The following is a 27,367-nucleotide window of genomic DNA, read 5'->3' on the forward strand; positions in this document are numbered from 1 at the left end:
CTGTGTTGTTTCAAGCCACCAAGTGTGTGGTAATTGTTACTACAGCAATGGAAAGCTAATACAACAGCCATGTCATAAAAGCCCCATCAGGAACAATGGATAGATTCAGCTTCCAAAGCAGTTCCAGAGAAAGCAATAAAGACACCTTCAGTGATGGTTGTACTAGTGGGACAGAGCTCTTCTTGGGAAAGCAGAAATGACCTTGCCAGGCATCCTTAAGTTATGAGGAAGCTCTGTCTTCTCATCTCAGCCCTGGAAACAAACCTAAAAACCATGCAGTTTCTGTGTGGAAACAAGTTCTCACTTGGGAATAAGTACCGCTTGCACTGTAGGACTTTGAAATGGTCTTTGTGCTTTGCTTCCTGTACAAATGCTTCTATAGGGGTCAGCTAATGTTGGATAAATTACCACTGTCTCCTTGGTGATGGAAAGAAACATATGCGTCTCTTAAAATTATGGATTTCCCCCCAGTGAGCACTATATTTCGTTGGAAAAATAGAAAATTTGGGTTGTTTTTTTTAATGGACTATTTTTATAATACTTTTAGATTTATAGGGAAAATGAAAAGATAATACAGAGAGTTCCCTTATGCCTATGTTCAGTTTCCCCTCTTATTAACATTTTATATTAATATGCTGCATTTGTTATAATTCATGAACCCATATTAATATTATTAAGTTATTCAGATTTTTTTCAGCTTTTACCTAATGTCCTTTTTCTGTCCCAAGTTCTCTTGCAGGATACCGTGTCACCCTCCACTGTCACATGTTCTAAGGTTTCTCTTGGCCGTCACATTTTCTCAGACCTTCCTTGTTTTCAACGACCTTCTCACAAAACTCAAAATTATCACAGACTTAAATATAAAATGTATAAAATATACAGAAGAAAATATAGCAAATCTATTTGATTTAGGAGTTTGGCGATGAGTTTTTAGATGCAACACCAGAAGGACAAACCATGAAAGAAAAATCAATAACTTGGACTTCGTTAAAATCTGCATAAGATCTTGTTAAAATGGAAGGTGTATGGTCTGTATCTAGATTAATTTTTGCAGTTGGCTGTCCAATGGTTCTAGCATTGGTTGGTATGACTGTCCTTTCTACATTGAATTGCCTTTCCTCCTTTGTCAAAGAGCAGTTGACTGTATTTGTGTGGGTTTGTTCCTGGGTTCTCTATTCCGCTGCATTGACCTGTGTGCCTGCTCTTTTGCCGCTGTCATTTACCTTGACGTCTGGTAGTGTCGATCCTCCAGCTTTGTCCTTCTTTAATAATATTTTGTTGTCTACTTTGAGTCTGCCTTCCTATGTGAACTTTAGGATTGGTTTGTCAATATACACAAAATAGCTTGCTGTAACTCTTGACTAGGATTACACTGAATCTATAGGTGTACAAAAAGGATGTTCATGACCCAGTTAATCACGATGGTGTGATCACTCACCTAGAGCCAGACATCCTGGAATGTGAAGTTAAGTGGGCCTTAGAAAGCGTCACTATGAACAAAGCTAGTGGAGGTGGTGGAATTCCAGTTGAGCTGTTTCAAATCCTGAAAGATGATGCTGTGAAAGTGCTGCACTCAATGTGCCAGCAAATTTGGAAAATTCAGCAGTGGCCACAGGACTGGAAAAGGTCAGTTTTCATTCCAATCCCAAAGAAAGGCAATGCCAAAGAATGCTCAAACTACCGCACAACTGCACTCATCTCACATGCTGGTAAAGTAATGCTCAAAATTCTCCAAGCCAGGCTTCAGCAATACGTGAACCATGAACTTCCAGATGTTCAAGCTGGTTTTAGAAAAGGCAGAGGAACCAGAGATCAAATTGCCAACATCTACTGGATTATGGAGAAAGCAAGAGAGTTCCAGAAAAACATCTATTTCTGCTTTATTGACTATGCCAAAGCCTTTGACTGGGTGGATCACAATGAACTGTGGAAAATTCTGAAAGAGATAGGAATACCAGACCACCTGACCTGCCTCTTGAGAAACCATATGCAGGCCAGGAAGCAACAGTTAGAACTGGACATGGAACAACCGACTGGTTTCAAATAGGAAAAGGAGTATGTCAAGGCTGTATATTGTCACCCTGCTTATTTAACTTATATGTAGAGTACATCATGAGAAATGCTGGGCTGGAAGAAGCACAAGCTGGAATCAAGATTGCCAGGAGAAATATCAATAACCTCAGATACGCAGATGACACCACCCTTATGGCAGAAAGTGAAGAGGAACTCAAAAGCCTCTTGATGAAAGTGAAAGAGGAGAGTGAAAAAGTTGGCTTAAAGCTCAACATTCAGAAAACGAAGATCATGGCATCTGGTCCCATCACTTCATGGCAAATAGATGGGGAAACAGTGTCAGACTTTATGTTTTGGGGCTCCAAAATCACTGCAGATGGTGATTGCAGCCATGAAATTAAAAGACGCTTACTCCTTGGAAGAAAAGTTATGACCAACCTAGATAGTATATTCAAAAGCAGAGACATTACTTTGCCAACAAAGGTCCGTCTAGTCAAGGCTATGGTTTTTCCAGTGGTCATGTATGGATGTGAGAGTTGGACTGTGAAGAAAGCTGAGCGCCAAAGAATTGATGCTTTTGAACTGTGGTGTTGGAGAAGACTCTTGAGAGTCCCTTGGACTGCGAGGAGATCCAACCAGTCCATCCTAAAGGAGATCAGTCCTGGGTGTTCTTTGGAAGGAATGATGCTAAAGCTGAAGCTCCAATACTTTGGCCACCTCATGTGAAGAGTTGACTCATTGGAAAAGACCCTGATGCTGGGAGGGATTGGGGGCAGGAGGAGAAGGGGATGACAGAGGATAAGATGGCTGGATGGCATCACCGACTTGATGGACATGAGTTTGGGTAAACTCTGGGAGTTGGTGATGGACAGGGAGGCCTGGCGTGCTGCAATTCATGGGGTTGCAAAGAGTTGGACACGACTGAGAGACTGAACTGAACTGATAGGTGAACTTGGAAGAAACTGACACTTTAATACTGTGTCTTATAATCCATGTATCTGACTGTCTCTCGATTTATCTAGATCTTCTTTGATTTCTTTCATCAGAGTTATGTAATTTTCTACATGCCATCCCTGTGTACATGCCATTTGATTTATATCTTAGTATTGCATATCTGGGTGCTGCTATAAATGTTATTGAACTTCCCTGGTGACTCAGACGGTAAAGAATCCACCTGCAATGTAAGAGACCTGGGTTCAGTCCCTGGGTTGGGAAGATCCCCTGGAGGAGGCATGGCAACCCACTCCAGTATTCTTGCCTGGAGAATCCCCATGGACAGAGGAGCCTGGTGGACTACAGTCCATGGGGTTGCAGAAGATCAGACACAACTGAGTGACTAAGCACAGCAGATAAATGATATTGTGTTTTTAATTTCTAACTTTAATCATTAATTGTTGGTGCATAGGAAAACAATTGATTTTTGTCTATTAACCGTCTATCGTGCCCCCTTGCCATAACTGCTTATTAGTTCTAAGAGTATGGACTTCCCTGGTGGCTCAGAGGGTAAAGAATCTGCCTGCAGTGCAGGAGACCAGGGTTCAATCCCTGGGTTAGGAAGATCCCCTGGAGAAAGCAATGGCTACCCACTCCAGTATTCTTGCCTGGAGAGTTCCGTGGACAGGGGAGCCTGGCTTCCTGTGAACAGTCCGTTGGGTCACAAAAATTCAGACATGTCTGAGCAACTAACAGAAGGCTATGGGTTTTGTTGTTGTTGTTGTTTTGTTTCATCATTGGTCAATTCTTTGGGAGTTTCTACACAATCAATCATATTATCTACGAACAGAAGTGAAAATGAAAGTGAAAGCTGCTCAGTCGTGTCTGACTCTTTGCAACCCCATGGACTATTACAATCCTTGGAATTCTCCAGGCCAGAACACTAGAGTGGGTAGCCTTTCCCTTCTCCAGGGGATCTTCCCAACCCAGGGATCGAACCGAGATCGCCCACATTGCAGGCGGATTCTTTACCCTCTGAGCCACAAGGGAAGGTTATATTTCTTCCTTTCCAACTTGCGTGCCTTTTATTTCCTTTTTCTGCATTATTGTAATAGCTAGAATTTTTAGTATGATTTTGAGTAGAGGAGATATCTTTGTCTTGTTTCCAATCTTAGGATATAAGCATCCATTTTCTCACCATTAAGTGTTTTTTGGTAGATGTTCTTTCAGGTTGATTTTCCACATAGAGAAAAGTTGTTGGGATTTGCCAGTCAGACAGTGTAGATGTTTCTAGCTGCAAGAACTTCTGGGGGGACCATTGAGCCATTTAGAAATTAAAGGAGCTTGAGTGAGCTTTCATGACGGCCAGAAAGTAATCACTGGAGTCCCAAGAAGGAGCTAGAGCAGCCTAAGTACCTCACTGGGGTTCACTGGCACTGAAGGAGAAAGAACAACCTGCTTATCCTCTTGCTCTGCCTCAGTATGGTGTTTGGGTTTCTCATCTACAGACATGGGGAGCATGGTCCAGCGCAGGCTGGGGAACAGATGAGTTCACAGCCCTCGACACTCTGGACCCTGCCTACTTACTCACCCCTTGTTCTTCCTCCCTGTTTCTCCTGTGTGTGCCCTACATTGCCAGTGTTCAGGCGTAACTACTGCTGTCTCAGCAGCTGCCCTGTTTGTCTACATTTTGCTGTTTATACACAAGGTGTGCCTTTTGTGAGGCACCTGTGTTGGATGAAAATGTAAGTTTCTCAAAGTCCGGCTCACATGTTCCCCTTTCTGAGAATCCTTCCCAGTCTTCCCCATTGAAAGTTAACCTTGTTGCCCCCACCACTGAGCTCCCACAGCCCTCTGGTTACATGTCTCTCATCCGAGCGCAGCATACTGCCCACTGTGTTTTTCTGTGCCTGCCTCTCCCAGCAGAACAGATTGGGGCAGACTCATGTCAAATCCCCAAACCCTATGCCCAGTGCTGGCACAGGGTTTGCTTCAAAGGAGGTGCCCAGTGATGTGTATTGGTCACATGAATGAAATTGCTAGCTTTGCACAAATGGACCCTTTTGTACTCTTAGAAGCCTCTGTCCATTCTTCTCACCATACTTGCTTTCCACCTGGTGTTCTTCAGGCCGTTGTATATATGTTTTGGAGTATAAGAGATATCTGCAGCTATTCTGTTTCTCATGAAAAAAGGGAGGGAAAATTACTGTTCTTTGTATACCTACTGCCTTCATTCATCAGCTTTATAATCTTGGTGTCCCATGCACCGATTAGAGAGCTAAGGCTCCAAGCCCCGGAAGACACCAGCTCAGCTGATTTAAACAAAAAAGGAACTTCCTTTATCACTTATAACAAGACACACAAAGCTAGGGTGGCTCTAGGGATGGTGGCTTAGCAGTATCAACAAGAACTCCCTTCTTTCTTCCCTGCCAACCTTAACGTATTAGCTTCTTCGGGCAGACCTAACCTCATGACTACAAATCTAGGCATAACATCCTGATGCAGTATGGTTAGAAGGAGAAAGATACCTTCTCTTCCTTGACCCTCTTTTTAAAATGAAGGACAACTTTTCTAGAAGGTTCTAGAAATTTCCAGTTACAGCTCTTTGACCAGAATTGTGTTACCTGATAATGCTTGAGCCAGTCACCACTAAAGGAACTGAGATTATCATGATTAGCTTAACTCAATCGAAATCTCACCTAGAAGCATGGCAGTTGGGGGGTGGGGGGGGTGGTTTGCAGTGTATACTGGAACAAAATGAGAGAGTTATTTCAGCAGAGAGAGAGAGAAGGTAAAATCAACATTGGGGAAGAAACTAATAGTGTCAGCTACACTTTTTTTTTTTTCTTTCCTTCTGGTTTAATTCCATTCAGTGCCCCCCTACACCTTTGTTTTAAACAACATTGTTTTCTACCACATTTTGAAGTGTTTAAGTCAACAACATAAGGTCCCATGGCTGATAAAAAAGAGAAGTAGGATTCAAATCCAGGTCTTTCAGACTTCAAAGCCCATCCATGTACTTGTTCTGCTACACAGCTGGACCCAGAGTCACGCTGTGTTTCCCAGAAAAGCCAGGCTCCCTCCCTCATGGCGAGCGCTTCAGGAGTTGAGGCAATCGCCCTGCTCTCCCAAGCCCGACCTTCAGCTGGGCATTTAATCTGTTTATTAAGTTATGACTAATGGCGCCGCGAGACACCAAAGGCTGCACATTCAGACCTAGTTTTAGGTTGTTAGAGGAGGTTCAGGGGAAAACATCATATTCATATTCTATGCTGAGAAAATTCAATTGCAGCTCTTTCTCTTTCAGAGTGCAGGGATGGCGAGGAGCTTCTGCTGGGTCCTGCTTTGGTTTAATAGAAATGAAACCTCCAAAGCACGTGGGCTGTTTTGGGAACATGGCCACTAATGCAGCCCCATGGGGCAGGGGGCCAAGCCTGAGCCGGGCAGTTTGCATATTCACTTTTACAAACAGTTGGCTCCGAGTCAGCAGTTAATGGGATGGGAATGATGTTCCTGTACCAAATCATTTCCTGAAAAAAAACATTTCCAATTGCAAACATATCTCTGCCTTTCTTCTTGGGTTTGTTTTGTCTCTGTGAGTGAATTAAAGAGGCAGGGCAGAGGGGAGTATTTCTGACTGGGGATTTTTCATCTAAAAACATTTCTAACAGTGATCTACACAGAAAAAGAGGCGCTGTTCAGACCCACCTTTAGGAGTCCTGGCTGCAAATATGGTGTTTCTAGTCACACGTTAGATGTATAGATATCTCTATATTCAGATTGGCTCTTACTGGACAACAGTCTTGGGACCAAGGTAGCTTTTTTCTCTTTACAAAAAGTAAGCTGGAAATTCTGCCCTAGAAACGTGCCCACACACGCACACACAGGATCAGGCCAAAGTATGGTTTTCCTCCCTTAAGGACAGGCTGAAAGTCTTCTTTGCATGCTATACACTGCTCTGGTAAATTGTGCTTCAACTTATAACCTGTGCAGTGGAAGACTCGTCTTAACAGGTTTATTCATTTATTCAACAAATGGTCCTTGAGTGCTTATCATTTTAAGTAATAATTGCAAATAATTACATAGCTTTTAACCAGGTACCAGATACTCTTCTAAATGTTTTACATGTATTAACTCATTTAATCTTCTCAACAACTCTAGGAGGTAGGGAATATTATTATCACCCCCATTTTGCAGATAAGGAAACTGAGGTGTAAGATGGATGAACTTGTCCAAAGTCACGTACTAATAAGTGGTAGAGCCTGGATTTGAATGTAGGCAGTCCTGACTCCCCTTCAGAGATCTAATAGCGAACAAAAGAGAAAAAGTGCCAGTCTTTCCACGGCTTACATTCTGTTGAGAAGGGGATAGATAATAAATGTAGAAATAATGGTTATTTCAGATTGTGATGAGTGCTATGGAGAAAATACAACACAAGAGGGAGGCAGGGGACTATTCAGAGGGTCTTGTAGGTCTTAGGAAGGAATTGGGGTTTTATTTTGAGTATAATGGGAATTCCCAGGTGGCAGTAGTAAAGAATCCTCCTGCAATGCAGGAGATGCAGATTCAATCCCTGAGTCAGGAAGATCCCCTGGAGAAGGAAATGGCGACTCATCCCAGTGTTCTTGCCTGAGAAATCCCATGGACAGAGGAGCTTGCCAGGCTGCAGTCCACAGGGTCACAAAGGAATCAGACATGACTGACCAGCTAAGCATGCACATGAGGGGAAGCCGCAGGAAGCATAAAGCAGGAGAATGTATGATCGTGTTTACATCTTTATAGATCATTCTGACTGTGCTCTAGGAAGTAGACTGACGTGGGGAAAAAGCATCAGAAAGCAGTGGGCAGGTTAGAAGGCGGTTCTGGTTATTTAGGTGAAAGATAACGGTGGCCTGAACCAGAATGGTGATGATGGAGCTGGTGAGAAGTGGTTGGAATAGGGTCCTGTTTTGGAGGGGGAACCCAGAAAACTTGCCAATGTATTGGCTGCAAACAGTGAGGAAAAGAAGAAGGGAAGGGTGATTCCTCAGATTTTGGCTTGAACTCTTATGCAAATGGTAGTTCCGTTTACTGAGGAGGATAAGAAGGAAGGTGGAGAAGTCTTGATGCGGTGTTGTTACAGTGGAGGTAAGGGTACTGAAGATCACGTGTTCTGCTTTGGATGTATAAATTTGAGACCTCCATTAGTAGACCAAAGAGGAGATATTGAGTGAGTCTGGAGCTCAGGGTCAGGCCTAGGCTAGAGATTTTGTTTGTTTTTGTTTGTTTCTGGTTCTTCTTTTAATAATGAGTTGACTCTTGTTTTCGCAACCCAGTGATGCTGGGTAAATAAAACCACTCAAAAGAAGAAATTAGGACAGAGCTTGGTTGTTTTTGTACATGAAAAATATCTAGGAAGGTGCTGCATTTTTATCCTATCCCTGATTTTGTTGCCTTGAATTCAGTTTTAGATAATACAATCTTATTAACTTTAAAAATACGTAATGCAGCATGCATCAGGCTGGAGATTTAAATTTGGATATCATCAGCATTTGGATCTATGGGATCAGTCAGGCTAGCACCATCCAACTGAATCTTCTGTGATAATGGAAATCTACATCTGTACTGTCCAGTGGGGTGCCAGCTGCCCCATGGGGGCCACTGAGCACTTGAAATGTGACAGGGGGAACTAAGAAGCTGAGTTATTAATTCATTTAAACTTCAATAGCTGCATGTGGTTAATGGCTACTGTATCAGACAGCACAGACCTGGTGGCAGGGTGGGGTGGGGTGGATATACAGATGGAGAAGGTTCTGGGCAAGAGCTAGTCTCTTCACTGGCCAGTTAACCCAGTCTCACACCCACACTGAAACGTAACTTTATTTCCACTTCCCATTGCCTGTGTAGTGATGCTTGTTAAGTGGTAGACATCTTGCTTCTTTGTGAGAAACAGCCTGGAAAAAAAAAAAGCAAACGGCTAGTCCTAGGAGGAGTGCTAGGAGACATTATAAAGTCTAAAGAAGCAATTGTGCTTTGCTGGAAAGCAAACGTAAGCCCATATTTATAGAATCATTTAAACCTTGAAAGTGTCACTTATATTTTTAAATTATGTTTTGTGGGGGGAATTATATAGAATGTTGGGTGTCTGTGGATTTGGAGATTCAAGATGGTGACTGGCTGATATCCCATCTGAATGTCAAGAGCCCACAGCACCAGGACTGAATACCAGCTTCATAATGCGAGTTGTGTCTCTCTAGGGCAGAGTGGGTTTCACTCCCTTTGTTAGGCAATCTCGCTCTCTGTCCAACTGCAACCATCAGTGACGTCTGCTAATATGAAAGAACTCTTTGTAAGCAGCTGCCTGTGCTTAAGAGTACTTGCAAGTGTATGCTGGCAATCGGTGAGGCCAGAGTCAGTACAAAAAAATAAAATGGAAAGATGGGACATTGCTTTTACCAAAGTTGATTGCAGCTGCCATATCACCTCTTTAAGAACTGTTTGGTGACCAGCTCCTTCAGAGAAAACGGTTGTTCTGTGCTTAATTGGTGCAAAGGAATTGAGTGCAAACTGGAATTGAGCAGAACTGAGAGGATTTGAGCCACTGCTTTTAGGAGAGGTAATAATCCAAGGTCAATGCTCAGCAAAGTGCCATCACACAACTGGTTTTGTGGTAGGGATTTGTATTTTTCTTTTTTACTAAGGCTTCTTGTAGGGGGTGGGGGTCAGTGGATGGAGGGGGTGGGGCTGGAAGTGTCTAGTGGTCACTGACCTCTTGTTATTTTTCTTGAGGACAATGGAATTGTAGACTTCTAAGATTTGGGAAACTGTAAAAGAACTTGATGGTCACCTGTCCAGCTTTTGATGTTCAGCTGAGGGAATAGGTCTGGAGAAGTGAGGTGCCTGACCCGAGGGCCCATGACTCCCTATGGTTGAAGGGATAAATCCAGAGCCCAGGGAGAGGCCAGCATGAGGCATCCTCGAGCAGTGCTGGATGGGAGGAGGGGGGTGGGGAGGAGGGAGGGAGGGAGGAAAATGTCCAAAAAAATGCACAGGAGCCAATTCAGGAGAGAAGTCAGAGGAGGGTTGACCTGAGGATGGAAAAGGCCTGTGGCTCAAATGGAGCCTCAGCGTGGGGACCTCGTGCATCTAGTCAGCAAAGACTTGTCAAGCGTGCACTCTGCACCGGACGGCAAGCCCCTGAAGGAGGGACAGGAGGGAGGCGTGGCAGAGACTTAAGAAAGACGTCAGTGCTCACTTTGCTTCCATTTATTCCAAGATCATTACTGAAGGGAGGCAGATGTCCATACCCGATTTTTCTAGGAAAGCGAGTAAGGTGACAGAGAGTGAGATGAAGGGGACAGTTTGGTCCTTCTAGCAAGAAGAGGCAGGAATTGGATGCAGCTGCATCACAACTGTAGGCTAACCTTGGTGCTTTCGTTTCTCAGTCTGCATCAGTGTGGAACATGGTATGGGCTGCTGCTTAACGCTGCGCTTCCTTCTTACAGTGTCCGAGCTTCAGGAGGAAGGCATGAACGCCATCAACCTGCCCCTCAGCCCCATCCCCTTCGAGCTGGACCCTGAGGACACGATGCTGGGTAACGGGGTCTCTTGTTCTCTCTGGGTTAGCCTGATGCCTTCAGAGCAACCACCTCGCTGACTGCCTTTTCTTTTTTTTAAAGAGGAGAATGAAGTGCGAACGATGGTGGATCCCAACTCACGCAGCGACCCCAAACTTCAGGAACTGATGAAGGTAAGAGGGAATCAGAAGGGGCTTTAGGTGCCTCCCGACTCCACAGGTGTCTCTAGACCAGTCACCTGCATAGGCACCACTCGAGCCACTGTAGAGAGAACAGAAATCCACAGCAGTCCCTGGCCACAGGCAGCTTGCAGTCCAGAAGGTGGACATCTACAGGTTAACAGAGGTGGGACATAACAGGTGCCCAAGGAATGGTGTTGACCATAGGCACTGGAGAACTTAGTGCAAAAAACTCACATTTGCCAGGATCTTCTCACTCACATAGTCCTCTCACTGCGTTTCCCAAGGACCCTCAAAAGTACCCTCTGAAGTTGGATTTAGTATCATCTCCATCTCTTTTACAGGTGAGGAAACTGAGTCTCAGAACAGCCCGGTGATTGTTCATTTATAGTCATGGCATGAGTGGAGGAGATGAGATTCAAACAGAAATGATTAAGATGAAATAACAAACTGTGTGTAATGTACTTGGCACAGTGACTGACCAGTGGTCACCCTCAAAAATTCTCTATTTCCTCCCGCTTCTGTGTCTATCTTCTTCAGCTTCTCCAAGCTACACTTAAAACAGGACCAGAAGGCGCTGGGTGCAGAGGGATTCACTCAAAACGCAAAGCTGAATGTATCATTTTCCTGTTCAAAACCTGTGTGTAGCTTCCTATGAACTGCAGGTTGCAGCCCACAGTCCTGGGAGTGGTGTTTGGTGTCTCCATGCTCCAGCTGCCTCTTTAACCTCAAATAATCCCTGCTTGGCAAGGATGCCACAGGGACAGCAGACCTGTTCACGGCAGCGCCTGGTGCACACTTGCACACAGCTGCTCCACGCTCCCACCGCCAGGCCTTTGGCCATGCAGTCCCTCTGCCCAGGCGCTCTCCTTGCTCTTCAAAGCCAGGTCACGTCCTTCGGGAAGCCCTCTCCAAACCCCAGGGCTGTCGCTCAGCCCCTTTGTGTGCCGCTGTGGTTCATGCATTTGCTTCTGTACTGTTGTCATCGCATGACGTTCCAACTACTCGTATGCTTCTTGGTCTCCTTCACTAAGTGGGGAGGTGCTTGGGGTTAAAGAGTGTTCTTTTTTTTTTCATCAGGGATGGTCTTTTTTTGTACCTTCAGGATCCAGCACAGAGTGATATATAGCAGACATTAGTAAGTGCTGGATGTGTAGATGGTTGGATGGATGAAGGAGAGAAGGAGGGAAGGGGAAGAGAGAGGAAGGAGGAAGGGAGGAAGCACAGAAGCCCTGCCTTAGGCCAGTAGAACAATGTGCTTTGAAAGCCCGAGCCTCCTCTCAAGGGTGGAAACCTAGCCCAGCTCCCGCCTGTGTTGTAAAGGCAGTCTGCTTATGCCAAGTCAAAGAAGTCAAAAGGTGATGCTCTGGGACCTCCCTGGCAGTCCAGTGGTTAAGACTCCATGCTTCCACTGCAAAGGGGTGTGGGTTCAATCCCTGGTCGGGAACTAAGATCCCACATACCATGTAGCATGCCCCCCACCCAAAAAAAGTGGGTGCTATTCCGTTTAGGGGAAGTGGTCACAAAGTCGGAACTGTAGTGCTTGCCTGAAGCTTGTGATCAGGAGAGGTGACTGGACACAGAGAGACCAGAGGGACCTTCTTAGGGTGAGGGAACTGTTCTGTATCTTGATTGTGGCTGTGGTCACACAACCATGTACGGTGACCAAAAGTCATCACACGGTATGCCTAGAATTGGTTAATTTTATCGTATATGAATAATACCTTCATAAATAAAGCAAGAGGTTGAAATTAAAAAGACAATGGCCTTGTGCAAGCTTCAGTTTCCTTACCTGAAAAACGAAACTGATGCTACCTGCCTCTCGGGATGCCGTGTGGATTAACTGAGTGGCTGGTCACCTGGAACGCCTCTGCTGAATGCCTGATGCACAGAGGCTAAGACACAGACCACAGAGGACACCGCACAGCCCCACTGAGAGGAAGCCTGGTGCAGGGAGGAGAACGTGTGCTGTAAAGTGAGGTGGACAAGAGTCTGATTATTCCTGTCCCTGCCCACAGGTCCTCTGGGACCTGGGGCTGTGATTACTTCTGTGTTTGGTTTTACCTCCTGAACATAGGGGTGACAGTAACCACGTGGCCAGGTGTCATAATGGGAGAGTGCTTTATTTATTAATAAAATCTGCCCTTACTGGATGTTTGGCCCTTGCTGTATGTAATTCCTTTCTTTTTTTTTTCCCTGATATTGGTTTTGACTTTTGGCCACTCGGTATAGCATGTAGGATCTTAGTGCCCTGGCTAGGGATCAAACCCATGCCCTCTGCAGCGGAAGTGTGGAGTCCTAACTACTGGACCACCAGGGAGACCCTGTAATTCTTTTCCACCACCTAGTGTGGGAGGTGCCTTCAACTCCCATTATAGAGGTGGGGAGTCAGAGGTTCAAAGCAGATAACTAGCTTGCCATAGATTCATAAATCACAGACATATGCACACAGTGGCTCATGGATGACAGAGGTACACACACAAACACATAACGGTCCATCGATCCCAGAGATGCACAAATTATTTTAGTAGGTAAAGTGAGGGTTTCAACCCCAGTTTGCATGACTCCAAAGCCCATCCTCTCCTGGCTGCAAAGCCACACAGCCAAGCACTGTGTGAACGATCCTCGCCATTCGGGGAAGGGAAGGCAGGGGCCAGAGGTGTTAGCGGAGACACTGGAGCCACCAGCACTAGCGGAGCCTATACCTGCAGGTTAATAGGACTGTTGGGCTCACACTCACAGCTGCTGGCACACATACTCAGGTGTGTGGATAATTCTGCTCCTTTCAAAATCTGAAGTTCATTCAAATTTTCACTGTCCAGGATGAGAACACTGGTGTGTAAGGAAACATCCTATGAGTCTTCCCTTATTCTCTCTCTCTCTCTGCAGGTATTAATTGACTGGATTAACGATGTTTTGGTTGGAGAAAGAATCATTGTGAAAGACCTGGCTGAAGATTTATACGATGGCCAAGTCCTGCAGAAACTTTTTGGTAAGAGGAAAGTTGAATGTCGCAGTGGGTGTGTTTAAATCTAGTTCAGAGCTGTTCTCCAGTCACAATAGTTCACTGAATGGAATAGGGATGGGGGACCTTGGGCTAGAAGACCAGTGAAATGTACTCTTGGAATGTTTTACATGAATGCCTTGCAAAGGGAGGCTTTGTGACCAGACAGGGTTGCTCCGCCTAGCAGTTGAGAATCGCCAGGAGGGCATATGACAAGACTCCACTGCGCACTGAAAACATGCTTCACCCTCTCCAGAAAATTGTGCGCCTGTGGCCTCTGTAGGTGTATTTACAGGCGCGTGGAGCTGCGTGCGTGTGTGTGTATACCTCTGTCACCTGTACATGTATGTGTGTGTGTGCACGCATATATGCATACCTCTGCAGGCTATGGGCGTGTATGTGTGTGTGTTCCTCTGAGTATCTCTCTCCAGTTGGTGCAAGTGCGCAGGTGTGTGGACCTCTGCGGCACTTGGCTCCCGTGTGTCTCCAGGTGTCTCGCCTCTGGCAGCGTGTGCATCCCCGAGTCAGTTCACAGCTGTTACGTGAAAGTGTGGGGCTGTTGGGGAGGGAAAGGAGACTTCTGGGTGACATTAGTGTTGAGAGGACAGATTCATCATGCCTGGATTTGGACTTCTCCTCTCTGTCCCCCACTTCCTGTCCTCCTAACCGCTGCCCCAAGTTCTAGACTCCCATTCTTAGCTTCTCACTAGTGCCTCACACTGAGCGCATCCTCTTTCCTAAGGATGTTTCTTTCCTTCCAAGTGAATAGAACCCCTTCCTCTCTTCCCTGCCTCTCCATGGCTGTGGGGCAGGGGGTCTCCATGGCCCCATGTCTTGCTCAGAATTCTCTCCCGCGTCCCCTCCTCCCTGCCATTTTCACTTGTCTGAACTGTTGAAACAATTTCTGAGCTCACCTCTTTGCCTCCCATCTCACCTCTTTGCCTCCCATCTCACCTCCTCCAGCCCATTCCCCTTTGTGACCAGCTGGCGCTGCTGGTGGAGGAACCGTTTTTAATTGCAAGTCTCATTTTGTCAGTACTCGCTCTCCCCCACCTGTGGGACGAAGTCCAGACCTGTTAGCACAACATTCAAAGCATTGCATCTGCCTTGTCAGCCTCACCTCCAGTCACTCACACGTGTGGCTCACGCCATGTAAAATGCTTCAAATCGCGCCTGACACCCAGTGAGTGCCCAGTCAGTCAGTGTCTTTTATCATTCCATTGGCAGTCTTGCTGTGTTTATGGACACCGCACCATGCTATGACTACACTGGGCATATTCACACCTCTTCTGCCGTTTCTTTTCTTCTGCCTCTGGGGCCCTTCTTCCTCCTTTATCCACTGAGGTGAACCATTATTGCTCATTCTTTCTATCTGCAGAGTCAACCAAACGTGCCCCCACTCATGACATAGTCACATTTGAAAGGAATAGTCATGGGTTCTGTGTTCTCTCAGATCCAGATACACACACGTGTATAAAGCATTCATGCTTTTCTTATATAGATACACACACATGTACATAATATGTATGCCTTTGTTGTATAGGTACACACACCTATATATAACATACATGCTTTTATGTTATAATACATAAGACATGTATACATAATATATATGCCTTTATTATTGTAAGACGTTCCATTTTGTTTGTAGCTGTTTATGTAAATGTATGGGCTTCCCTGGTAGCTCAGCTGGTAAAGAATCTCCCTGCATTGCAGCAGACCCTGGTTTGATTCCTGGGTCAGGAAGATATCCTGGAGAAAGGATAGGGTACCTACTCCAGTATTCTTGAGCTTCCCTGGTGGCTCAGATGGTAAAGAATCCGCCTGCAATGCAGGAGACCTGGGTTTGATCCCTGGAATAGGAAGATCCCCTAGAGGAGGGCATGGCAACCCACTCCAGTATTCTTGCCTGGAGATCCCCATGGACAGAGGAACCTGGCAGGCTACAGTCCATGGGGTCATAAAGAGTCAGGCACAACTGAGCGACTAAGCACACCCGTATAAGCGTATGTAGGCTTCTCAAGGGCAGGAGCCGTGTCATATTCCTTTTTCCAGTCTTGTCCAGTAATAACACCGTGCCCAGCACTTAATCAATGTATACTGAACCAATGAATGAATAATATAAAGTCTAGTAATTTCTAGGAAGCTAAGCTCATTTGGTACTCAAACATCAATATTAATGAGTATTAATATTTAAAGGCTTGTAAATGTAACTGAACACGGAGGGGAACTTTGGCACGTGCAGATGTGGAGAAACCCTGAGCCTCACTGACGACCTCTCCTAGCATTTGTAGCTTTTAGCTGCACCACCAGATTTCCACCTGGGACCTGACACTGTCTGGAAGTGTTCTATGCTGGACTTTGCAAGCAGGGGTGGGACGTGGCTGTGGGGTAACAGAAAACGGTCATGAAGCAGTGTCGCCTCTGGGAATGGTTACAAAACTGCCCAGCATCATCCATGCTGCCCCAGGTCAGGCATCAAGGACAGTCAGGTTGCTGCTGCTGCTGTGGCTGCTAAGTCGCTTCAGTCATGGCCGACTCTGTGTGACCCCATAGACAGCAGCCCACCAGGCTCTTCCGTCCCAGGGATTCTTCAGGCAAGAACACTGGAGTGGGTTGCCATTTCCTTCTCCAGTGCATGAAAGTGAAAAGCAAAAGTGAAGTCGTTCAGTCGTGTCCGACTCCTAGTGACTCCATGGACTGCAGCCCACCAGGCCCCTCCGTCCATGGGATTTTCTAGGCAAGAGTGCTGGAGTGGGTTGCCATTGCCTTCTCCGACATTCAGGTTAGACCACCTCAGATCTCAAACTTCATGTTGAAAAGGTGATTAAAAACAGAGCTGATGCCTCTTTTGTTAACCTAATTGTAGGTCGAAGGCTAGACATACACATTCGGAAGCTACAGACAGCATGCCCATTGGAGAGAACTCGTTTGCAGTTTAAAATGTGCATCAGGAGCTCCTGGGAGGAGGCGGTCTGGAGATGGGGATTTGGGGTGACCCCTCCGACCTTGACCCCTCTGGCTATTTTCTTTCTTCGTGCCCAACCACATTTCTCAAAATAAAGGCTGGCACTCCCTCTCCCTGCTTCCCCACCACTAAGCATTCCCTCCTGGGATACGGGCTGGGTGCACCACCTTGCCATCAACTTTTCCTTCCCATGTCACCAGTGTCACCTGAGTCCCTCGTGCATGGTGACGTTTGACCCTACTGAGCATCTCATCGGCCTCCCCCCACCCGACTGTCTCTGTGGCCTTGTGCTGCCATTACTCTTCCACCCGCTTCTCAGTTGTCCTCCTCTGTTTTTCTCTCCATAATGGTTGGGTTTCCTCCAGCTTCCATCCTTGGCCGCCTCCTCTTTTTCTTTCATACCTTCTTCCTGGGTGATTTCGTCGTTGCTACAGTTTCAACTGTCGACTAAATGATCATCAGCCTCAGATCTCTATCTTGGAACAGCTCTCTCTTTGAAGCTGTGAGTAAGGTTATCTCTTCCCTGCCTTTCCAGCCTGCCCACCTGCATGTCACATAGGCACCTGTAACCCGCCTGCCCCAACTCTGCTTATCTTCCTCCTCCCCAAACCCATTTTGTTTTCCACCTTGAGGAATGCTATTCCAAGCCCAGATTAGAAATCTGGGGGTAATCTTGAATTGCTCCTTCTTCCCTCATATTCTGTTGGTCACAGTGCTGACAGCTGTATTCCCATATATATGTGTCAAACCCATCTCATTTCTCAACCAGCTAGAACACGTGCAGCATTTGTAAAAGTGCCTGGCTCACTGCGCACTGGGTCAGGGGTGGCTGTCACCAATATTTTCCAACCCCACTGCTGCCTCCTTAGCTCAGAGCCTCACCATTCGTCTTAACTTCTCTGGCTCCAAACTCCTCTTCTTACGTTAAGCTGTTTCCTGCCTTGGAGGCATTCTGAAGTTCTCCCAGATCTTCTTTATATTTCATGATTTGTCTTACCACTTAAACCCATAGCCCATTTGTCAGTGTTTCTTTAAAACTTTTTTATTTTGAAATAATTTTAATAGAGTTGCAGAGACAGCCAAGAGGTTTCCCGTCTCCCTTTACTCAGCTTCCTCTAATGTCAACATCTCACCAAGCAAAGGGTAAGATCAAAACTAAGAAATCAGCCTCAGGACAGTGCTTAACTGAATCGCAGAATTTATTTGGATTTCACCAGTTTTTACATTCATGTCTTTTCTTAGTTCTGGAGGTAAACCCAGAATCCCCCATTACATTCAGGTGTCACATCTCCTATCTTTCACGACCTTGGCACTTTTGAGGAGGACTGGTTAGTTATTTTGCAGAATGGACCCCAATCTGGGTCTGTCTGGTGTGTTCTCATGATTAGCTGTATGTTTGGGGAGGGGTCACACAGAGCTGATGTGTCCTCCGAGCATCATTTCAGGACAGACATGATGTTACTGTGACTGGTCACTTGTGATATTAACCTTGACCACTCAGTTAAGGTGGTATTGGCCAGGCTTTCTTCACTATAAAGTTTTACTACTTTTCTCTTTGTTATTAACTTATTTGCAGGGAGATACTTTAAGACTTTAAAAATATCTTGTTTTTTCTTACACTCATCCTACTAACTATAATCGGTGAAGTATGTCTGCTGGTTATTACTGTGGTAGTCTAGTGGAGGTTTTCTGTTTTCCTATTCTCCCATTCCTTCTGCATGTATTAATTTGAAGTCTTCTGTAAGGATAAGACTTATGTATCCAGTATTTATTTATATTAGTTTGGATACAAGGATACTTACTTTATAATCATTCAGTTCAGTTCAGTCGCTTAGTCATGTCTGACTCTGCAACCCCATAAACCACAGCACACCAGGCCTCCCTGTCCCTCAACTCCTGGAGTTTACCCAAACTCATGTCCATTGAGTTGGTGATGCCATCCAACCATCTCATCCTCTGTCATCCCCTTCTCCTCCTGCCCCCAATCCCTCCCAGCATCAGGGTCTTTCCAATGAATCAGCTCTTTGCATCATGTGGCCAAAGTATTAGAGTTTCAGCTTCAACATCAGTCCTTCCAAAGAACACCTAGGACTGATCTCCTTTAAGATGGACTGGTTGGAGCTCCTCACAGTCCAAGGGACTCTCAAGAGTCTTTTCCAACACCACAGTTCAAAAGCATCAATTCTTTGGCACTCAGCTTTCTTTACAGTCCAACTCTCACATCCATACATGACTACTGGAAAAACCGTAGCCTTGACTAGACGGAGATTTGTTGGCAAAATTATGGCTCTGCTTTTTAATATGTTGTCTAGGTTAGTCATAACTTTCCTTCCAAGGAGTAAGCCTCTTTTAATTTCATGGCTGCAGTCACCATCTGCAGTGATTTTGGAGTCCAAACTGTTTCCACCATTTCCCCATCTATTTGCCATGAAGTGGTGGGATCGGATGCCATGATCTTAGTTTTCTGAATGTTGAGCTTTAAGCCAACCTTTTCACTCTCCTCTTTCACTTTCATCAAGAGGCTCTTTAGTTCTTCTTCACTTTCTGCCATAAGGGTGGTGTCATCTGTATGTCTGAGGTTATTGATATTTCTCCCAGAAACCTTGATTCCAGCTTGTGCTTCTTCCACCTCAGCGTTTCTCATGATGTACTCTGCATATAAGTTAAATAAACAGGGTGACAATATACAGCCTTGACATATTCTCTCCTCAATTTTGAACCAGTCCATTGCTCCATGTCCAGTTCTCACTATTCCTTCTTGCTCTTCATACGGTTTTCTCAGGAGGCAGGTAGTATGGTCTGGTATTCCCATCTCTTAAGAGGACCTAGTGGTGTGTAGAATGAGCAGCCGAATTTAGAGTAGGCTGACTCTACATTGTTGTTGTTTAGTCACTAAGTCATGTCCACCTTTTTGCAACCCCTTGAACTGCAGCACACCAGGCTCCCCTGTCCTCCACTGTCTCACAGAGTTTGCTCAAATGCATGTCTATTGAGTCAATGATGCTATACTCTAAATGGTGAGTGTTAAATAGGGATGATTCCATGAGTCCCAGGAGGAACGGCATCTTGAAGGGTTTGGTCATATTGGTTTTGAGAATCTCTTCTCCACACCCAAAATAGAACTTAGGCTGAAGTAGTAGCTATGCTAAAATTGAAAGAGTAATGAAAAGCAAGATTGATCAGAGTTCCAATCCTGGTTCTGCCACGAAAACATTCCTCTGCAGCTCGGGTCACTCTTCTGTAAAACCAGGAAGATGACCTGTACAGCTTTACAGTAGAGCTGTTCAGTATAGTACCCACTAACCACATGTCGGAGAAGGCAATGGCACCCCACTCCAGTACTCTTGCCTGGAAAATCCCATGGATGGAGGAGCCTCGTAGGCTGCAGTCCATGGGGTCGCTAACAGTTGCACACGACTGAGCGACTTCACTTTCACTTTTTACTTTCATGCATTGGAGAAGGAAATGGCAACCCACTCCAGTGTTCTTGCCTGGAGAATCCCAGGGACGGGGGAGCCTGGTGGGCTGCCATCTATGGGGTTGCACAGAGTCGGACACGACTGAAGCGACTTAGTAGTAGTAGTAGTAGTAACCACATGTAGTTATTAAAAGAAATTAAAATTAAAAATTCGTTTACTTAGTCACACCAACTCCATTTCAAATGCTCCCTCACCAAATATGTCTAGTGGCTATCATACTGAATAGTGCAGAAATGAGCATTTCCATCAAGAAATTTCTTTTGGATAGCACTGCCCTAGCTGTTGCTATGATAGTCATTGATTCTAAGATGATTGAAGATAATGTATACTGCTATTCTTAAATTGGATGGGACATTTTCTGGTCTCTGAAAAACTCAAAAGCTGGATGAAAGTCTTTTTAGTCTTATTCTTTTATCTATTAGAGTAGAGAAGCTCTCCAGAGTGTCTCACTAAGTAAAAAAAATAGTATGGTGGTTGTAGTATGGCAGAAGTATTGTGTCAGTGTTTCTGTGCATTGAGACATATGTAATATTTGAGTATGTAGAGAATATATCTGGTGAGTCACAAAAACTCTCTATAGCGTGGAACTTGGAAATTTGGGACAGCAGAGGGAAGAGGGGACTTAATTTTCACAGCCTGAATTTTGTCCATGTTTGTATATTCTCAATTTTTAAATACATATGTAAATTTCAATAGCAAAACTGAATCTATCAGTAGATGTCAAATAATAATGCTTCATACATTTCAACAGCTATCCCAAGTATAACAGGAAGAGAAGGAAACTACCTAAATATGATAAAGACCATTTATACAAAACTTAACAGTGAACACATTACATAGTGAAATATCAAAGGCATGGCATGAGGAACAAGTCAGAGAGGGTAGCTATCACCACCATTATAATTGTTTTGGATATACAAGCTAATGTAATAAGATAAGGAAACAGGTTTTCAGGTTGAACATTATGGCTCACTAAATGTTGAAGCAAATCTTCTTGGCCTGCATACTTTAATATAAACCTTAAAAAACACACTTTTTTTGTATTGTATGGCTTAACTGGAAAGGAATGAAATCCTACTGATGCCAAGAACAACAAGGAAGTGTAAATCCAGTAAAATAAGTGTTAATTTCTAAACAGTAATTAGCCTGAGGTTTAATGACTCACACTTACAGGGTCAAGAGAGAAAGCCTGAAGCCTGAAAGGAAGGGGAATTGGATCAGATACTCCTGAGTATACAGCAGGGTTTCTGAAGTGTAACACTTTCAGTGGGTGAAATAGAAAATCTTGTCCCACAGAGAGGGTAAGTAAGGATAAATGTCTATCTCAGCCTTGGACATGAATAGGACACAAGAAAGAAGACTGCACTGATAATTCCTTATCATCAAATGTCTGTACTCACAAATTTTGGACTAGAATTCACAGTACTTTTGTGGTTTTAAATGCCCAAGCTGAAAATGTAGTTAAAACTTGTTCCAAGTTTTTAGTGCTTCCCAAGGCAGGAGCAAACATATGCCTTTTTAAAAGAATGAACCTTAATTCCAGGCTACAAAACATTCCTAGAGATAAAATTCCAAGGTAAATGAGCTCAAAATCAGAAATCACCAAACACATGAAAGTAAGCCAGTATGACAGCATCAGCCAAAACAATAAACTACAGATTCATCCCACAAATGCTATCAGTTCAGTTCGGTTGCTCAGTTGTGTCTGACTCTTTGCAACCCCATGAATCACAGCACGCCAGGCCTCCCTGTCCATCACCAACTCCTGGAGTTCACTCAGACTCACATCCATCGAGTCAGTAATGCCATCCAGCCATCTCATCCTCTGTCATCCCCCTCTCCTCCTGCCCCCAGTCCCTCCCAGCATCAGAGTTTTTTCCAATGAGTCAACTCTTCGCATGAGGTGGCCAAAGTACTGGAGTTTCAGCTTTAGCATCGTTCCCTCCAAAGAAATCCCAGAGCTGATCTCCTTCAAAATGGATTTGTTGGATCTCCTTGCAGTCCAAGGGACTCTCAAGAGTCTTCTCCAACACCACAGTTCAAAGCATCAATTCTTTGGCGCTCAGCCTTCTTCACAGTCCAACTCTCATATCCATACATGACCACAGGAAAAACCATAGCCTTGACTAGACAGACCTTTGTTGGCAAAGTAATGTCTCTGCTTTTGAATATACTGTCTAGGTTGGTCATAACTTTTCTTCCAAGGAGTAAGCGTCTTTTAATTTCACGGCTGCAATCACCATCTACAGTGATTTTGGAGCCCCCCAAAATAAAGTCAGCCACTGTTTCCACTGTTTCCCCATCTATTTCCCATGAAATGATGGGACCAGATGCCATGATCTTCGTTTTCTGAATGTTGAGCTGTAAGCCAACCTTTTCACTCTCCTCTTTCACTTTCATCAAGAGGCTTTTTAGTTCCTCTTCACTTTCTGCCATAAGGGTGGTGTCATCTGCATATCTGAGGTTATTAATATTTCTCCCAGCAATCTTGATTCCAGCTTGTGTTTCTTCCAGTCTGGCATTTCTCATAATGTAGTCTGCTATAGATATGAGCAATTGATCAATTATGGAATATAAAATACATTTAATATGTCAAAAGTTTTAAGACTATTGAAAGGATGATAAAAGCACAAATAGCTATCAAAATTGAACAAGCAAACTATGAACGAGAACTAAATAGAACTTCTAGAAATGGGAAAAAAATGGACTAATGTAATTAGAAACTTCAGTGGATTAGACATAGCTGATTAGGAATTGATGAACTGGAATATGGCACTGAAGAAATTACCCAGAATGCAATGTGAGAAAGACAATGGAGTGGAAAATGAGAATTAAAAACAGAGATTAAGAAAATCCAACACATGGCTAATTGGAATTCTAGCAGGAGAAAACAGAGAGAATGGCGTATAGATAACAGTTAGAGACATAATGAATTAAAAATTTGAGAACTGATGGAAGATATGAAGTCTAGATTCAGGAATCTTAGAGTATCCCAAACAGGGCAACCAAGCCAAAATCTTCATAATGAAACCTTAGAACACTGAAGGCAAAGAAAAGATCAAAAGCAAAGAGAAAAAAAGAGATTACCTATAACAACAGACTGAAAGCTGTCTTTTATCAGGAACAATAAAATCCCAAGGTTATTGGAATGAAAATTTCAAAGTGCAGAAAAGTATTGTTAACTTACAGGTTTACATCCAGAAAAAAAAAAAAAAAAAAAAACTTTTAAAAGTGGGGAGAAAATTAAGGCATTTTAAACAAACATGAAGTGAGAGGGTTTACTACCAATAGACCCTCACTAAAAGGAATGTCTAGAGTATGCTCCACAAAGAAGGAAAATGAACCCCCAGAAAAGATATGAAATGCAACAAAAAATGAAGATACAGTAGAATCAGAATCCCAGACACTTAATCCTAGCACTTAAGTCAGGAAGAGTGATCAGTTAGTGTGCTGAGGTCCTTGTATTATTCAGTACGTGGATAAAGAGACTAAGCAGCATAAGACTGCAAGTTAAATACACATGATAAAAGTTCTAAGGAAACCACTGAAATAATCAGAGTATATAGCCTCCCTACTTTTAATAAGGAGAAAGTAAGAGGGAATAGAAGCCCTAATCTGAGAGACAACAAGGATGAAAGGGGGACATAAAGAATCAGAAAAATAGAGTAACAGAAAGTTCAAAAGAAGCTGATACAAGTGAATCCAAGTATATTTGTAAACCCAATCAATGTAAATTGGCTTTATCCTTTTAAAAGATTGTCAGCCTAGATAACAAAAAATCTTTCTATATGCTGTTTACTAAACATAGTCTTTGATATAGGAGGATACAGAAGGGTTGAAAAAAAATGGAAACAATCGTATCTACTAGCCAATACTAATTAAAAGAAAGCTGGGGTAACTATTTTAATATGAAATAGACTAAGGAGAAAAACATTGCTGTGGAGAGTCTCTACATTATTAATGAGACTAACGTTACTAGGAAATAAGGACATTTTAAAACTAAAACGTTTATGCATTGAATGTTACTATATAAAACATTTTAAATGTCGGTCAGAATTACAAGAACTTGACAAATCTACCATTAACATATTTCTTTTAATAACACATTAAGAAAAAGTTCGTAAAACTAGAGAAGAGCTAGACAATCTAAATGAGCAGCAACACCTCCAAATGAGTGTTTTCATTCTTTTCAACTGAATGGAACACTGGCAAAATTTGACTATGTCCATAAAGGCTCAATAAATTATACAGACCAAATTCTTTGACCATGATACAATAAAGAAAACTTTTTTAAACTAACCCTCTCCATGTTTTTGGAAACAAATATATAATAACCTAGGAATTGTTCATATTGGAAGGAGTAGTTTATGTATTCTAATTCTTTGAAAGGGTGGTTACACTTATATAATATGATATATGTGGCGACTGTGTTTGTTAGAATATCTAACAATTCTGAATGACAACCATTCAGAATGCTTGAGTTTATTCTGCCCTGTTTTAATATTTGAGAACTTTTTGAATACTGTTTCATTGTTTTCTATAAATAACCTCTGCAAAAGCCTATTTGGATGCTAACTTCAAAAACAACTGAAAGAGTTACAATATAATCCTACCTGAGAAAATTTTCTAAATAGCATCCTATTTCAAAATCATGCCTACTACTTTACAACAAGTTAAACTAATGATGAACAATTTTCAGAACTATAAAAACATGAGAGAAACAATTTCCTGGAAGAATAAAAATTTGGTAATGGAAAATGTTCATAGAACTAGCTGAAATTAGCTGAATAAAGGGGAAAAAAAACTAGAAGACTTTAAAAAGAATTTAGTAACACTGAATGAAGTTATTTAACTGTAGGACTATTTGAGTAGATCTCTTAAATTTTAAGGGTTGAATATTTTTAAAATAATATGAAGGGTAGAAACAGTAGAAGAGACTCTCAAATCTATCTTAAAATGTCATAAAATTGAAATAAGTGACATAAGCTTGCAAAATAGGGACAGTAATGTTTTATGTTATTTGTATGCCTAGAGAATACTAAAAACTCAAAGAATAATAAAGGAATTTGGTAAGATGACTGTATTCAAGAAGAAAATTTGTAAGACAATAACTTTTATTTTTACCAGTAATAATCAGTTGGTAATACATATATACATACACACACACACACAGAGGATGTTTACTGTAACTTTATTACAAATGGGGGAAAAGTGCAATATAACCTGACTGTGTATCTACAGGGGAATGATTGAATAAGATCTGTTATATATTGGGTTGGCCAAAAATAGTTCATTCAGGCTTTTCCATAACCCATTTTCTCCTGGGCAGTTTTGTCTTCAAAGAATTACTCAAGAGGCATTTGACTTGGATAAGCTACAACTGCTGAAAAATAAGATAATGTAAGCTATATGGAGACTGTTGATGTATGGTGAAGTTTCATTAGTTTGTATGGCGTGCCTAAAAAATGAGGAGAAAAGACATTTTAAACATGCTTCAGAAAGTCCTGTCAATCCTCCAATAGGTTGTGGAGAGTGGATTAGGTAAATCCAATAGCAGACAACATATTTCCCATTAAGGAATCCAAAATTGTTCCTTAAGATAGAAATATAAATTTACATTAATAAATAGACTTTTTTTTTTTCGCCTTTAAGTATTAAGGGGTTATGTCATTGCATACCCGAACCATTGATTTTAAAACATACCAGGATAAGTTCCACTTAAGGAGGAAAAAAAACATTCAATTAAACTATTACCTGATGCTTTCTTATGACTTGGAATTTTTATGTTCTACTTTTTGAAATTGCTTATGTAGGCTTTCTTTAAATTTACTGAAGTATAGTTGATTTACAGTGTTGTGTTAATTTCTGCTATACAGCATCTTGTAGGCTTACTGAGACGTGGAAGTGACCACACTGTGAAGAGTTATGACCAAGTTCATCCACATAGAAGCAGTGGTAACTCTTGTAGCTCCCATCTGGCTGTCAGCAGTTGTAGGATCCCATCAGTTTTAAGACAGCCTGACTTCAGGGATGTTAAAATGTGAGAGGATGTGTGCGTTAGAGTTAATTAAATCGGACACATGAAATTAGTTATCTTCCAAGTGGGTTTAAAAGGAAAGAAGGTTCTTGAGACATAAATATGATTCATATTGTACTACACTATGAGAGTGTTCAAGACACCTTGAATTAGGACTTGACCACTGCCCGGGGAAGCACGGAAGGCTTTCCAGGCAGGGCACAGGGATGTCCTTGGAGAAGAAGGCAGACATGAAAAAAAGAGGGGGAGATATGAGGGGAAATAGCTCAAATATGATAAACTGGGTTAAATGCCCACCTATGGTCCTGGACTCCCTGGAGAAGGGAAAGGCTACCCAGGATCCTGGCCTGGAGAATTCCATGGACTGTATATGTATATAATCCATGGGGTCACAAAGAGTCAGACACGACTGAGTGACTCTCACTCACTCACTCATGGTCCTAAGGCCTTATTATTTTGGGGTTTCAAGACATAATCCCTAGGTCTTCACAATACATACGAGCACCACAGTGCCACCATCAGCTGAGGAAGGGACAGCAGCAACCCTCTCTTACTAGGTGCTCAATGTGTATTTGGTGAGTGAGTGAATGAGTGAAGGTGTGAGTACATGGCTTGGGGTGGTGTGTAGCAAAAGTAATAGCTGTTCTCTTTCCCTTGTCGCCCCAGAAAAACTCGAGAGTGAGAAGCTGAACGTTGCTGAGGTCACCCAGTCAGAGATTGCCCAGAAGCAAAAGCTGCAGACTGTCCTGGAGAAGATCAACGAAACCCTGAAACTTCCTCCTCGGAGCATCAAGTGGAACGTAGACAGTGAGTTTTGTGGAGGGAAGTGGGATTGTTACAGGACACCTGTGGGGTTTCCCCAGGAGGTTGCATCATAAGCTGGGTGGGTGCAAACCCATATATCTCTGAGCGAGATGTGCCTTTCCTTAGAATGCAAGCTCATCACCCTCATCCAAGGGAAGCTGAGGAAGGCGTTCTGTAGAAACCTCATGTAGACTGTTGGGAAGGGAACTCCTGTTCATTGAGCTACTTCTGAGTCCCAGCACACCCTTTTGAGAAAACTGTCTCCAGCCTGTCAAAGCTCTGGAAAGTGGAGATCCCTAGTTTGAGCAGCTGAGAAGCAGGGAGCAGGGACTTGGCTCTATTTTAGTGCCCATCCCCTTCCTCTCACCCCCATACTGTCCAGAGGGAGCAAAGA

General features: G+C 43.3%; 1 protein-coding gene across 3 annotated transcripts in view; it reads left to right on the top strand.

Moving 5' to 3' along the window:
* PARVA (parvin alpha) overlaps nt 1–27,367 on the top strand; it is a 168,227-nt gene that overhangs the window by 93,096 nt on the left and 47,764 nt on the right. For all 3 annotated transcript variants that reach the window (XM_018059568.1, XM_018059566.1, XM_018059567.1), the window contains exons 2-5: nt 10,431–10,520; nt 10,605–10,675; nt 13,571–13,673; nt 26,836–26,976. In XM_018059568.1, coding sequence (XP_017915057.1) covers nt 10,431–10,520; nt 10,605–10,675; nt 13,571–13,673; nt 26,836–26,976 — 405 coding nt within the window. The remainder of the gene's footprint in view (nt 1–10,430; nt 10,521–10,604; nt 10,676–13,570; nt 13,674–26,835; nt 26,977–27,367) is intronic.

The sequence above is a fragment of the Capra hircus genome, chromosome 15 (genome assembly GCF_001704415.2).
Source record: "Capra hircus breed San Clemente chromosome 15, ASM170441v1, whole genome shotgun sequence".
Lineage (NCBI taxonomy): Eukaryota > Metazoa > Chordata > Mammalia > Artiodactyla > Bovidae > Capra > Capra hircus.